Raw genomic sequence first — 15,478 nt, forward strand, 5'->3', positions numbered from 1 at the left:
TAAAATTTTTCTATTCATCTGTGACAGACCATGAAATTCAATATTGCTCACCATGACCAATCCATGAAATTTGTCAACTTTGTTCCTGATTTTCACAGGGCCTTCCCCTTAGATGAAATGACCCACTGAACTAAGAGCACAGTAATTTTTTCATCTATGGTAAATCAGTTTAGTTTACTAGGATTTATTATGGGCTTTAGAACTTGAGCTTTTTGTGATTATGCACCATTATACATATAATCCCAAATTTATGGCAATTTATCTCATTATTTCTTTCCCTTTCTGAAAGAATTCTCCATTTCTAAAATTAGATCTCAACGGAAAGGTTGCCAGAAGAAGCAATCTGTAAACAATGGGTCTGTTGAAAGTTCAAGAGTGGGTGAAAATTACAGGGACATTTTGAAAAAACTTGTTAATTACCCTTAGAATTCCTAACACAAAAGTTACCGAAAATCAAGATTTATATATTGCCTTTACCAGGATGGTACAGAAACAAATACTTTGTCAAATTTATCTTAAGAAATACGAGTCTGTATAATTTTTACTATCCAAGAAACTAAGAATATGCAATATTTAATCTTTTAAGATAAACTGACTACTTTGGAGGAGGGTTTAAACGAAAGTATATTAATGTTTCATTATAAGATTTACTCTAACTTCTTTTATCATATTACAAATTTGAATGAAATTAACCAGAAAAGCAGTTCAATTTTTTTTATTTTCCTGAATCTTATTTGTTTAGCTAAGTAAATATTTCAACATTTAAAAAATCATTACTTACTCCTATTTCCACTTTCCATTACTAGCCCAGTCACTAAGTCCAACACTAAAAATGCAAACCTATGGCAGAGTAAATGGAAACATTATGTCTCTTCCAGACTAGAGAGCATTTTATAATCATTTAAAAAATCTTTTTTATTAGAGAAAATCATTTATATCAAATTAACAGATATTTTTAGAGGAGCATAAAGCCATTGGGATATGATTTATTTTTTCACAGACAAATCAATCCATGAATAAAATTTGAGAATTTAAACAACTCAAATAATGATGCTCAAAACATTCCTGCTTGTATTAGAGCCTTATCAACTGAACAGGATCAATCAATAGAGAAATATCACATTATTAGGATCAAATAACTTCAAGAATGAAGAAATCCCTGTTGGTTAGAGTTAGTTTTGTAAAATGGTTCAATTCACAATATCACAACTGCACTTCAATAAATTTCTACTTGCTACTTCACACAATTCAGTAAGCTGCATAAAATTACATTATTTTCCATATCATAGTAGCTAAAAAGAAAATACATTTGATACTTACTGGTGTAATTCTGTTAATGGTGAAGTCAAAATAACTAATGTTGTGAAGAGATTATTACAGTGGGTATGAATTTTAAAAATTTTATCATCTACATATGCATGAGGATTCAAAAGCTTCTGTACAGATGTGCAAACTGACCATAACATGTTCTCAGTGCAAATTAAAATTGTTGTGACATCAAGTCTGTTGGAAAGAAAAAGAAGAAAATCATGTTAAAATTGTTTTCTCTGCTGGGTATGCACACTATCATTTATATCTATTATATTAAACATATGTAAGAATAGAAATATTTGCTTAGATATCAGAGATTCAGAGATCAAAAACAGACAAAGCATCAAAGATAGATTTTGAGTTTCCAAGTGTTAGCTGACCCATAATACCATGCATTGGGCTTCCCTGATGGCTCAGCAGAAAGAAACTGCCTTCAATGCAGGAGACAGGAGATGCAAGTTCGATCCCTGGGTCAGGAAGATCCCCTAGAGGAGGAAATGGCAACCCACTCTAGTATTCTGGTTTGGAAAATCCCACAGACGGAGAAGTCTAACGAGCTACAGTCCAAAGGGTTGCAAAGAGTCGGACACGACTGAGCACGACACCATTCATTATCTTTAGAGATGATGACGTCCATAGCAGTGAAGTGTTGCAGAAGTGCTTTTTTTAAAAAAGGAAAAACAGTCTGTTTTGCATTATTAAGATCCTCTTCAAGAATCTCAAGAGCGTTTCTTTGAAATTAAATTCAGCAAAAGAAAAGTCAGGTTAAAAGAAAGTTCTCTATTATCCACATACATGGGATAGGTAAAAATTTGATAGCAGAACAATCTTTGCATCCAAGTACAAGGTATCAAAAGAAAGGTACAAGATTGAGCAATATGTTCTCCCAGCATGTGGGAGGTGAAAAAAAAAGGCACCAGAGGCACAAATGAAAAAGCTCAGTTTCAGAACTTTGCAATATTAAATAAATTTGTCACAAATATTTGCCACAAATTTAATACTTGTTCTCCTTACAAGTATATGCAAATATTAATTTATATTAATAGCAAACAATTAATATAAATTAAAATATTAATATCAAATAAATATTTTCCTTGCATATATATATATTCAAACCAGTCAATCCTAAAGGAAATCAACCTTGAATATTCATTGGAAGAACTGATACTGAAGCTTAATCTCTGATACTTTGGCCACTTGATGTGAAGAGCTGAATCACTAGGAAAAAACCCTGATGCTGGCAAAGATTGGGCAGGAGAAGGGGATGACAGAGGATGAGATGGTTGGATGGCATCACCAACTCAATGAACATGAGCTTGAGCAACCTCTGGGAGATGGTGATGGACAGGGAAGCCTGGCGTGCTGCAGTCCATGGGGTCGCAAAGAGTCGGACACGACTGAGTGACTGAGCTATATATAGAGAGCACAGTTTTTGTTATATGACAGTTGGAAGCTAGAATTCTAAGAGCATCCAGAATCGTCCTTAGGAAGGTTTAATTGTAGTTTGCATCTACTCACTCTAATTGCTAATTAAAGAATTGCAAATCCAAGATATATATAGATATAGATATAAATATAGATACATATGCACACAGACACAAACACACACATGCCTGTGAAATCTGATTTCTACAAAACGGATATTTTAGAATTAATCATTCAAATAAAAATATGTAACTTATAAAAACTAGGAAAGATTAACTCTAGCTTTGCAAGACGTTTTTACGTACCCAGAAAATAGAAGCGAAAAGTCTCTATAGTACAGTTAATTAATTAAATATACTACCTATTTCATGAGCTAATAGTAAATCTGATTTCATAAGTATCTCATAATGACTTGCCACCTCACAGTCAAAAGTGATGTAAGCTACATAAGGAAAAGAATGAAGGTATCCTTTGCTTTCAAAAGGAATTTTCCATCTCTTCTTCAGAATTCAATTTTTTTTTTTTTTTTTAATGCTTGGTCAGTAATTCAAAACAGCTTGTTCAAAAATACCATATTTATGAAACACTGTAGCAAGACCTAAATGCCCTCACATGCAGCATGCTTGATCAGAAAATAATTCCTACTGAAAAAAATAATAAAGCCTCTGATGTCTTTAGGCTCTGCCTAGCATATCTGAGCCTGGTGGGCTGCAGTCCATGGGGTCGCGACTGAGCGACTTCCCTTTCACTTTTCACTTTCACGCATTGGAGAAGGAAATGGCAACCCACTCCAGTGTTCTTGCCTGGAGAATCCCAGGGACAGCGGAGCCTGGTGGGCTGCCGTCTATGGGGTCGCACAGAGTTGGACACGACTGAAGCGACTTAGCAGCAGCAGCAACATATCTGAAAAAAAAATTTTTATACCTAAAAGGCAGGTCTCAATTACATTAGTCAGAATGTTTATAAAAACAAAAGGTTTCACTTTGTATAGACCATTGTTGGCATGTACCCACATTTTTGTAATATTCATTGCCTAGACAACCCATAGAATTGGCCTGTTCAGTTCAGTTCAGTCGGTCGGTTGTGTCTGACTCTTTGCAACCCCATGGACTACAGCATAGCATGGACTACAGGCCTCTCTGTCCATCACCAACTCCTGGAGCTGGCTCAAACTCATGTCCATGAGTCAATGATGCCATCCAACCATCTCATCCTCCGCCATCCCCTTCTCCTCCCGCCTTCAGGCTTTCCCAGCATCAGGGTCTTTTCCAATGAGTCAGTTCTTCGCATCAGGTGGCCCAAGTATTGGAGTTTCAGCTTCAGCATCAGTCCTTCCAATGAATATTCAGGACTGATCTCCTTTAGGATTGGTTTCCTTTAGGACTGATTTCCTTTAGAATTGGCCTATAATTTTCATGACTGCTGCTCCTCATTTTCTGTGATTTCACATTTTGAACTATTTTTTAGTAATACATAATAAAAAGAAAAGGAAAAGAGGAAAGAAGTAATTAGAATATATTAAGAGAAAAATGATTAGACAAAAGAGTTTCCTTAATGAAGATGAACTACAATATTTAAAGGCATTAAATTAAAAAAAAAACACCCGAAAGTAAAATTCCTTGGTTGCCTGGAATTTCAAAGTCAAATTACTTCATCACAGCACCGCAGCTTTACTCTCCATTTTAATTTTCTCTCTTTATCTTATTTATTAACCTTTGAATATCTATGTCCTAGATTGTAATACAACTTGACTCACTTTTTTGAAAAAAAGTGAGTTTTACATACAATTTTAAGGAGAAAAAAGAACAAAGTTATTTTGATTCAAGTTCCACATTTGCACTTAAGTATCTCAGGAGAATTGAATATGATTTCCTTTCAGATGTTAGAAACATTAAATATACAAGGAGTTACATCATGAGATTCAGAAGCACATTCTACTTTATACACCTGACAAACATTTTCTTGAAAAGTAATGGTTTTCACAACTTCAATTACCTTATCTGTAGGGTTCTCTTATAACTGGGATGGGCCTGGGCATATCTGGAGGCCAGGAGACCCAAAGACTTCTCCAGCACTTCTGCTAGTATCTCCTGGGCTAATTTAGGGGGCAGGATGGTCCAGAGATCGTGATGAAGCGCCCAGAAGAAATAATGCCACATCTGGAGCGAGAAGGAGCATCTTTCCCCCTGGCAAAACCACCATACATTAAACAAGAGGATCGCATCTTACCAAATGTCAGTTTGCTTCCTATGAACTTAATTAGTTCAGGCTGAAAGGAAATAGCTGGGGAGTTTGACGCACTCGATGACCAAGAAAGATTTTTGACAAGATGTAAAACATTCTTATTGACAAAGGAACATATGTTTTATTTCAATTACGAGACCAGATATTCTAGTGCAAATCCAGACCACAAGCATTTAACCTAGGGTAGCCTTGATTTACCTACTCGTGGTCCGGAGTTTAAAATTTACTTTAAAATGATCATCTTTGTAGCTGCTAAACAAAGTCTTGCATAGTCTAAGATAGTGGGCTGATTCTTCTAAAATTAAAGAGTAATCATTCAAATCAAACATGTATATTCTTCTGGGCTTATTAACATCATTGACATCATCTTAAAAATGGTTTAGATTTCACATTACAATGAAATGACAGGAGCAAACATAAACTTGCAGAGTGTGTACTTATCAACATGCATCTGAGTCACCAAAGATGATTATATTAGGCTACTTCATCATGAAGTACTCATGAAACTTCATGGAGTTTCAACAACAGTTTAGAAACACATCCTAAAATCGTCTGATTTTGCAGGATTTCGTAAAGCCCAGGCAGATGGTATCATCATTTCTTAGTATTTTTTACAGTACTTTATACTTCCAAAGGGCCAGGTTCTCATTCCTTTCTACCTCTTGACAGACCTCTTTTCTGTGTCAAATTTTCCCTCATCACAGAGTGAGACCCAACAGCAGCCAAAGCTAAGGGGAAACAGGCAGAAATGAGAAGGTCACCTCAAGTGAATTACAACCAATAATTAGTTAACAGGCTCTCAGGGAGGTGTGCTAGGAGTTTGCTTGTTTTCTTCAGACCAGATTAAAAGATTACTTGAAATACATTATTTGAAGTTTGAAGAATGTGTTCTTCTAAAACTATCCTGATTACGTTACTATTTCAAAAGTTAAATGAGAAAAACTTATTTTATCTCCTAAGTAATCCTCTGACTTAAAATTTCTATTTCGAACACTCCTTATATTTCTCAAACAAAAATCATTTTAAACAATTCCAATGTTCTCCTTAATTCTCAGAAAACTAAGATCATGGCATCTGGTCCCATCACTTCATGGCAAATAGATGGGGAAACAGTGGAAACAATGGCTGACTTGATTTCTTGGGGCTCCAAAATCAATGCAGATGGTGACTACAGCCATGAAATTAAAAGACACTTGCTCCTTGGAAGAAAAGTTATGACCAACCTAGATAGCACATTAAAAAGCAGAGACATTACTTTACCAACAAAGATCCGTCTAGTCAAAGCTATGATTTTTCCTGTGGTCATGTATGGATATGAGGGTTGGACTATAAAGAAAGCTGAGCACGGAAGAATTGTTGCTTTTGAACTGTGGTATTGGAGAAGACTCTTGAGAGTCCCTTGGACTGCAAAGAGATCCAACCAGTCCATCCTAAAGGAAATCAGTCCTGAATATTATTGGAAGGACTGATGTTGAAGCTGAAACTCCAATACTTTGGCTACCTGATGTGAAGAACTGACTGACTAGAAAAGACCTTGATGCTGGGAAAGACTGAAGGCAGGAGGAGAAGGGGACGACAGAGGATGAGGTGGTTGGGTGACCCAATGGACATGAGTTTGAGTAAACTCCAGGAGTTGGTGATGGACAGGGAGGCCCGGCATGCTGCAGTCCATGGGGTTGCAAAGAGTGAGACTGAGTGACTGAACTGAACTGAACTTATGTTCTCCTATACCTAAATTTGATAGTTTCTTATGTATATATTCTTTACATATTATTCTTCTGGTAACTTCTTTGATTACTAAAGTCTTTTGTAGTCACTATAATAATAATAATCTATAGTTATTATCTATTGACCTTCAAATGGAGTTTATGAGTAGAATTGTTCTTGTTGGGTGGAAAACTTGGATATCAAAGTGTTGAAGAGTCAAGTTCAAACTGGTGGGGACTTCGACCACTTCTGATTTTCTGACTAGATGTACATCAAAACTGTTTTAAAAAAATCAATGCAGAAGTTGCCAATCATGGTTTCTTATATTGTCTTTGTTGTGTGTTCTGTGATAAAGAATACTTTACAAAATTTCCTCAGCTAAGAAAGGAATTTTAATACTTTATTTTCTTTATTACTTTCTGTGTTGTATGTTAAGTAAAGCAAAACCAACCCAGCTGATATCATGGCTAGTCTGAATGATTTATACTTTCTCCATGTCGGTGAGTGGGTGCCCATGATAACATGGCCAACATGATTTCTCATATTATTTCTCCTTAATAGCCACCTTTGAGCAATAAATGAGAAAATAAAAATAACTTTAGGCATACCTATTTCTTCCCCTAAAAGTGAAAGATACTTATTTTTAAGACTTTTAAAAATATAAACTTCATGTTCACTTAAAAATATTCCAAACTGGTCATCTATCTCACAATTTTCTTCAAAATGTGTATAGTTTCTATGTATGCAAGGGCTTTCATTAAATTAAATGTGATTCATTTATTTTTCTGACCTGTTTCCCTATTTGTTGTCATTTCAAAAGTATTCTGCTAGTAAACATCTGTTATTTTTGTAGACCCGCTATAATACAAACAGATGTGAACTTTTATTTAGATTATATATCAGGAAACAAGCAGCTGGGCTTTATTATATAAGCCACTCAATATTATCTTTGAACAGACAATTCTTTATTCTCTGACTATTAGAAAACACAAGTTGCTAAAATTGAACAGATGTCAAGTATACTAAAAGCTTGATTTTAAACATGTAATTTGAACACCCACTGTGCCATCTGACCAGCACCTCATCAGAGAGATACTGAACTCTTTGGCTCTCTCAACCTGACAGTTCAGAAAATGGAAATGATCTATCTAGGGCTCACTTGTTATCACAATACATGAGCAAATATTGCTCCATATCTTATAAATTCTCTATTTCTTTACTACACTCTGCACATGGTGATAGAATCCCCTGAGATCTCTATCTCACCCTCCACCTCCAGTCGGGCAGATTTCATCGCCTCACCCCTTCAAACATTCCTACCAGTCCTGTTTCACAAATCAGCTGGAATAATGGGGCGAGACAGAGACAGGGGTGTAGTAAACAGGATAAAACCGTGTTGGGTACTCCAGTTATCAAAATTGCCTAAAATCTGTGTTGGTTTTAGAAGGTTCTTATTTCTGGTAAACAGAAAAGCGTATCACTTTATTTATTTATTTTTTTTTTCTGAGCATAAATAACCACCGCTAACTCTGCAATTAAATTGTAACTACTGACCATGTAAGTATATGGAAGCTACAGTACCATGTAATCACAGGCTAGCTATCTCGTTATTTCTGTCTTGGAAGCTAAAGCCTTGTCATAAGATCTAAGAGCTGAATGTTATGTGGTAATTTGTTGTGTTTTTTTTTTCTTCTTTTAAATACTTGGTAACTTCAATAACAGGTTCTCAATGCATCTACTTATTATTTATACCATAGGACTCTTCCAGCTCCCAATTTGCATGAAAGGAAACATAATATCCCTGTGTTGGACGGATAGTGAGGGGATACCTGTTCTTCAATGGAAACATCATATAAAATTGCTCATCAGCGCACTGACAGGTTGAAATAGTTTGAAACATGAGATGGATTCATTTTCAACCTCTCTGTTTACCTCAAGGCAAATAAGGGAGCTGGGACGCGGCCAGGAGAGGGGAGACCAATACTTTTATTCTTATCTCAGGCTACCAGCTGCACCATACCACTTTCTCGTTTTCATTCTGCTCGCTGCTGTTTGAAGCGCGTCAGGTTTGGAACACCCTATACAGATGCTTTTGCAGAGAGAAAAGGTATCTGGGAAGGGCCTCTAAAGGAGAGATGAAATGGTCTTAGAAAACATGGAAAGCCCTTTTAAAAAGCTTCTAAGCTGCTCGTCTCTGTTGTGACAACATTTATTATGATAATAACCCAGGCATAAATGGAGCCATGGTGTCAGCAAGGCGACAGGAGTGAGTTCACTGAATAAAACTCCACTCTGTTTTTCTCAATACTCTACAGTTAGCAGGACAATCAAGAAACAAAATCACAAGCTTCAACCTGGAGGAAGGCATTCGTTGGAAAAACTACGGAAGGTGGGCTTGACTGATGACATTTTGAAAATGTTGATTATCTTGATTAAGATATTATAAATGTTTCACCCTGCTCTGAAATCCGCTTCAAGGGATTTCAAATACTGTGGTTTATGTGTAATCAATGGGATTCAGAGGAAGGGGAACTAATGAAGCCTGATGATGAATAATTTTAATTGATCCAGGTTTTGGTGGCACTAGGAATCATTAGGCTTTAATTCAGTAGAAATTTGGGATTTCAAAACATGGGTTAAATGAAAATAGGTAAGCTATAAATGATCAGATTGGTCTTAAAGCACACTCATAAGAACACACAATAAGAAGGGAAAACAAGTATAAAAAGAATAAAGCTGTTTAACAAAAAATCTTTATCAAACACAGATGCAAATATATAACAAGAAAAAAGTGCAAGGATACCTCTTACTGGTCCCTTTGAAAACAATACAAGGTTGTAGTATTATATTGTGGCATTGTTTTCTCCTTGAATTTTACTCGAATCCCATTACATTCCAACTATTATATAGCACAGAAACACTGCAGCTCAAATTAAGTTATTTTTACTTTTAAGCAGAAGGAGCGTTCTAATTATTTCAGGTTTTTAAGAACAGTGTTTTTCCAAGTATAAATTCAATATTTAAAAAATATTATCCTCACAGCCTTCGTGTGTTAGTAATGCCAAGCTCATGTTTCTAATTAGCCAGAAAGCAGGTAGGCAGTAAAACATATTTGTGTAAAAAGGAGGGATAGTAAACGTAACTTCACACCTCATAAAAAGCTTTGTAGTCATCCCAATGGTGGCTCTCAGCGTCCTGTAAAATGCTTGTAGCACAAACTCTGACGCAGTAGTCCGTAACCTGAAACTGCAGACTGTTGATGAATTCCTGGTATCGTTGGATAGGCACCAGGAATATGGGTCTGTGCAGAGGGAATGATCAAAGAGACAGAGATTTAAGGCCTGTGCAGTAGGAGGTAACAATCTCCAGTACTACAAATGGTTTTGATTATTAGATATCAATCATTCATTTCCTCCCAATGCTGAAGTCTGCATCCACAGTCACTTTCCAAAAAGAAAAAAAAGAAAAAAAGCTGGTCTTTGTTTTGCAAGTCCTTTGAAAACGTACATCTGCTGTTCCGCAAATATGCGCTTCAACTTGAGACAAACTGCATTGTCAATACATCATTCAAAAATCAAAGTATTCTTTGTAAGCCTATTATTAGAGATCAGTGCATTATTTAGGCATTAGGTTATCGTTATTACAGAGAACAACATGCATTTGTCAGAACCAACTTTTATAAAGCTATCACACGTCCCACAAACAGTCTTTTTATTTTAAAAATTGTAATTTTGTAGCTGTCAATTATCTCATAAACTGTTTTACAATATTCTACAGAAATAAAGGGATTGCTGGCACGTTTTGTTTATAAATTCGAGTATGAATCACAACAGCTGACTACTTAAGGGAATTAAAGAAATATCATAGTTATATCCTACATCAAGCCAAATTTACTTTTATCTCTAGCTATTTTTAGTACACTCTCTTATGCTTCCTCTCGTTACTAAAAAGGGACTGCAAAGGCTGAATAAGGAATACTGAGTAGATTCTTGGGCTCACACTGGAGTGTCCAGTCTACACGTTCCCTTTGCAAAGGGCCATGCCGTCTTCTAGAGAGTACAAGAGAAGCCAGATAGACGACGTGATTATACATCTAGTCATTTCTGTTCTCTAGCCAGAAAACATTTGGTCTTTTTGGACCACAAATACATGAGAATTGAGACTGCCAATGCTTCCTTTTCACACATGAAGAATAGCGTCTATGAAACGGGCATTCTAAGATATGTTTACATTGGTCACAAGAATAGTCAGAAATGCATCTCTTCTCTAGGCCAGCTCCTAATGTCTAGTTGGTCTAGGAACCAAAGAGAAGGGCATTTTCCACAAATATTGTTTTGTGTGACAGGGGAGAAGTTTATTTTTCCTTTCCAGTGTAATCTGTACAACGGGCCTTGTGGAATGGAAAGGCTTTGCTTGGTCACATCAGAACAGCATGCTGAGAATAGTTCCTCCAGACTAGAGCGTCTGGGAAATGCAAAGGCCATCCCAGTGGGCCTTCAGAGGGAATACCTATCTTTCTTGCTATCTGTGTATCTGGTTTAATACAACCCATGCTCTACCTTTTTGACATTTCCTAGGCAAGATAAATGAAAATAATTCCCCATGTTTATTATTATTTTCTCCTTCTCAAATACCATTTTCAAGATTCCACTTCTGTGATACCCAAAGATAGATGATACTGCAAGCATGGCCATCAACTTAGTGTAAATGACACTCACTTCTTAGCATTTTCTTTCATCACATGATCATACTGCATAAAACGCTGGAAGACATACACAGCCGTGGAGAGCAGGGCGTGCAGGTTTTTCAGGGGTGCTTTGGAGGGAAACTCCTTGCTTCCCTCCTGCAGTCTGGCCAGGACAGCTGTTGCCACTTTACAACAGGCCTCCACAAAGTTTGCTCTAATTTCCTGAAAAGAATCATCTCTGCATGCCAGAGCCAGTGGAAGCATTATGTCAAGTTTTTCCATGATGTCAGAACAAAACTAGGGAGAAATAAATGTAGCACTGAGTTATTTGTATTCTGACAGTGCCATGTAATTTATGTACAGGGAGACTAAATTCCAAAATAATGAGTTTGGCATCAAACATAAATATAATGACACAACTTTATAATAATCGATGTCTCAGTAGTAGAAAGTTAAATGTTTTATGTCAAATAAAGAAATACAAAAATGATACTTCTCTATATATAAACTTCAAACCTTATGCTTGCCAGAGAGACATTATGAAAAACTCATGAAATAACTTTCCATGACAATACTTTTATTTGTAGTTAATTGAATTCAGAAAGTATGTATCCATGATTACATTATTTTTGACTCACTCCCGGGTTTTTTTTTTTTTTTTGCTAAACTGTCATAAAAGTGTTTTTTTTAATTAATCACCACATATAAATGAAGCTGTATCAGTTTAACTTAAATAATCTAAGAGCATCAGAAACAATCTCATGTAGCATTTTCTTATTGATAGAGTCAGCAACTTTTAGGAGTGATGCACTTAGCATTTCACTAGTTATTATGAATTTACTCCTTCTTAACGGCAAAGGAGGTGTGATGGATGGATGCATGAAAAGGCTCACTTGCCTCTTCTCCAGAGAGGTCAACAGTGTTTCTGGGTAATGTACTGGAGCTTCAGGTGGCAGTGGAGGATTAAGGTCACTTTTGAAAACTCTCTTTCAAAAACACTTCAATGATGGGTTGCTGACCCCACTGTAGACTGAATATGGAGTAACTCTATTTCTCCATTTCCATAACTACTTCCTATTTTCTCAGTATGTTCTGTGACTCTCAAAACAAAGATGTAAGACTGATGCAAATGGAATGTTTACTAAGATGTGAATCAAGATTTAAAGGTTGCCCAAACCAAAAGACAACAACTCCTTCAACCTCCTAAATTTCTCCTGCGGGGGGCAGTCACTCAAAGGTATCACACAAACAGGCTGTTCCCCAGGTCCCCAGGAAGTCACAGAGGCCCTCTCTTTAGCTGCTTCAGATTCATGGAGCAAAAAGTTGGCACCAGGTTTGAGTCCTTTTTTGTTAGCACAGTGGTCCATGGATACCAGGAAAACATGGTGCTGGGTCAAGGGCCAAGGGTTTCCCAAGAGATCCCATCATTTTTCTGTTGGTTCCCTTTGCAATGGTTTATGAAGAAAAATCTCATATGCCAATCTAATTTGAAAGGATTTCATTTAACACTTGCCTTTGCAATTTTCTTTGGTTGGTCTGCTTCAGGAACCACATAGCTATCTTGACAAACTGGCAGGACATTTACAAGGTCCAAAGCATAGCTCACAGTTGAAAACCTTTCATTCTGTTCCTGTTGGAGAATTTTTGCAGAAAAATCTTCAATGGCTGTTGTTATACTATGTGCCATGGGAAGAGATACTTTTTTAAATGCACTTCTCCAGCCAAAATCTAATAAAGTAGCCTGAAATATAAATTTATATTCAGTTATATTAATCTTAACAACAAGTGTTTCTAGTGTTATAAAAGCATTACTTTCATTCAGCATGTTGAATATAGGTATTCTTTGATAAACTGTAAAAGCCATTCTTATAACCTGAAAATATTACCCAGTGAATAAAGCAATATACAAAACATGTGCATTCTTTATACACAGTAATATACTGACATTTCAATTTAATTCATCAGTGGATTTAATCAAAAACTTTTTTTTCAAAATTTAATCTCTTAAATATAGTTCAATAAAACCATCTTTATGAGAGCTGAAAGTTCTACTTACTATTTATCACGTAAAGCAACCTTTAAATTCAATATATTTAATAAAGTCTAAATTAGATTTTTATAGTCTTTTTTATAGTTTATTGTTAACAAGTATTGCAACATAAGACAGCATTTAATATTCAATCTTTTATTTCTTTTTCACTGTCAGAAATCCAGACAAGCCAAAAAAATAGCAATAAGAAATAAATTTCTTGGAGAAAATATACCGCTGCATGTTTCTAGATTTTTATTGCTGTAGAGTTTTATTTTGTTTCTCCACCCATAAAGTGGTAAGCATCACTACTTTTGTTCCAGAAAATGAGGAATTAAAATAATTTGCATTGCTCTGTATGTGGACAGCAGGAAGGCTGGCGTGGAGGCCGGTGTTATTTTTGGGTTTTTTTTGGTCTTTGGCTCATGTGGCAATATATTTACAAATGGATATATCCCTCAAGCCCTCTAATATACTCTAAAGTGTAAATACATTATGGATAGTAGGCTGAATCTATGCTTAGTACTAAACTTTTCCTTCTTTAGTGTGATCTTGCTAATAGCAATAATTTACCTACCCCCAACTTCAGAAGACTCTAGGCTTGATATTTCTAACTGAATTATTTATTTTTCTGGATTTCAAGTTTTTTGTTGGAAAAATAAAAGAGCTGAATTGAGTGATTTCTATAGTTCCTTTCAGTCTAAAATTACTGAGATTATGATCATTAGCTTAATTTTCTTGTATACAAAATTCTCACTAAGCATTAATCTAATGCTTTTTGTATATGCAGAACAAATAAAGGTGATTTATCTTCTGGAGCTAAAATTCTATGATTCCCTAACTCCCTAATCAGAAAAAGTGGCTCTCCTCATTAAGCCTATAATTAAGATGTAATTCTCATATCCTTTCTAAAGTTTATTTGGACCTTTAGCGTCATATGGCCTGCTTAAAGATATACCTCTCATCTTTTTATTACATAAAATGAATCAACCATTTAATCTACTCAGCTCATATAGTTTCTTTTCTCCTAAGTGAAACTTTGCAAGTGCCATGCGTGTAGTCCTATGCCATATAGGTATTTTCTTGAGACACGTTTATGATAGAAATATGAAAAGGAACCTACCTTCATAAAAATTAACCACGACAATAAAACTCTGCTTTTTTGTTCCCCCACCAGGTAATGTCTATTCATTAAAATCATTTATTCATGCACTCAAGGAAATATGTTATGGGGAAAATTGCCATTAATTATCATGGTCACAGTGACTTTGTGGGTGGTGTGTGTGCCATAATGATTACCTTCGTCCACAGTCATTTATATGTGATTTTAATACCTTTGAAGGTATCTGTTCAAAATATGGAAAAGCAAGAACATTAACAGCTGCTCTTAAAAAAAAAAAACTGAAAACATTTACTACTCAAGTCTCCTCCTAGAAGTCTATTTATTTACATAAGACATCATCGGCTTACTCCTACTCTTCCCATCTGATGTTTGGAATCATAGACATTCCAGTTAGAATGCAGAACATTTATTAGTTGATCCAAGAAAGAAGAGGAAATAATATGGTTTTCTGTTCTGTGTGCCAAGGAGCTCCCCATTGAATCCCTTTCTTCTACTACCTAATGCTAATTTCTTAATATCTACTCTGATTTTATATTAAAACACGATGTATAGGGACTTCCCTGGTGGTCCAGTGGCTAAGACTCCATGCTCCCAATGCAAGGAGCCCAGGTTCGATCCCTGGTAAGGGAACTAGATGCCACATGATGCAACTTAAAGTTTGCATGTCACCACTAGAAGATTCTACATGCTGCCACTAAAGATCCCACAATGTCACAAGGAGTGAAAGAGGCCGACTTGCCCTGTGGACCAGAAACCAGAGACAGGACTGTATGTGGGGAGAAGCATGGAGGAGGAGAAGGAGCCATAGCTACTCTTGGACATGTTCCCCAACACAGAGCGAGCGGAAGAAATCCCTTGATTTTCTCCAACATCTACCTTCCAGTCTCCCCTCAGTGCTTTTCATTGGCCAAACCTTCCCAGGTCCAGAAAGCAAGAACACCCGGAGGATGTT

General features: G+C 36.0%; 1 protein-coding gene across 1 annotated transcript in view; it reads right to left on the reverse strand.

The window, feature by feature from the left end:
* The window catches only part of KIAA0825 (KIAA0825 ortholog), a 429,492-nt gene that overhangs the window by 277,286 nt on the left and 136,728 nt on the right, over window positions 1-15,478 (reverse strand). The window contains exons 8-12 of the mRNA XM_010831930.1: window positions 12,888-13,115; window positions 11,406-11,671; window positions 9,838-9,988; window positions 4,732-4,922; window positions 1,321-1,503 (exon numbers count right to left, since the gene is read on the reverse strand). Of these exons, the coding sequence (XP_010830232.1) occupies window positions 1,321-1,503; window positions 4,732-4,922; window positions 9,838-9,988; window positions 11,406-11,671; window positions 12,888-13,115 (1,019 nt within the window). The remainder of the gene's footprint in view (window positions 1-1,320; window positions 1,504-4,731; window positions 4,923-9,837; window positions 9,989-11,405; window positions 11,672-12,887; window positions 13,116-15,478) is intronic.

Source organism: Bison bison, unplaced genomic scaffold (assembly GCF_000754665.1).
Source record: "Bison bison bison isolate TAMUID 2011002044 unplaced genomic scaffold, Bison_UMD1.0 scf7180017864533, whole genome shotgun sequence".
Taxonomy (NCBI): domain Eukaryota; kingdom Metazoa; phylum Chordata; class Mammalia; order Artiodactyla; family Bovidae; genus Bison; species Bison bison.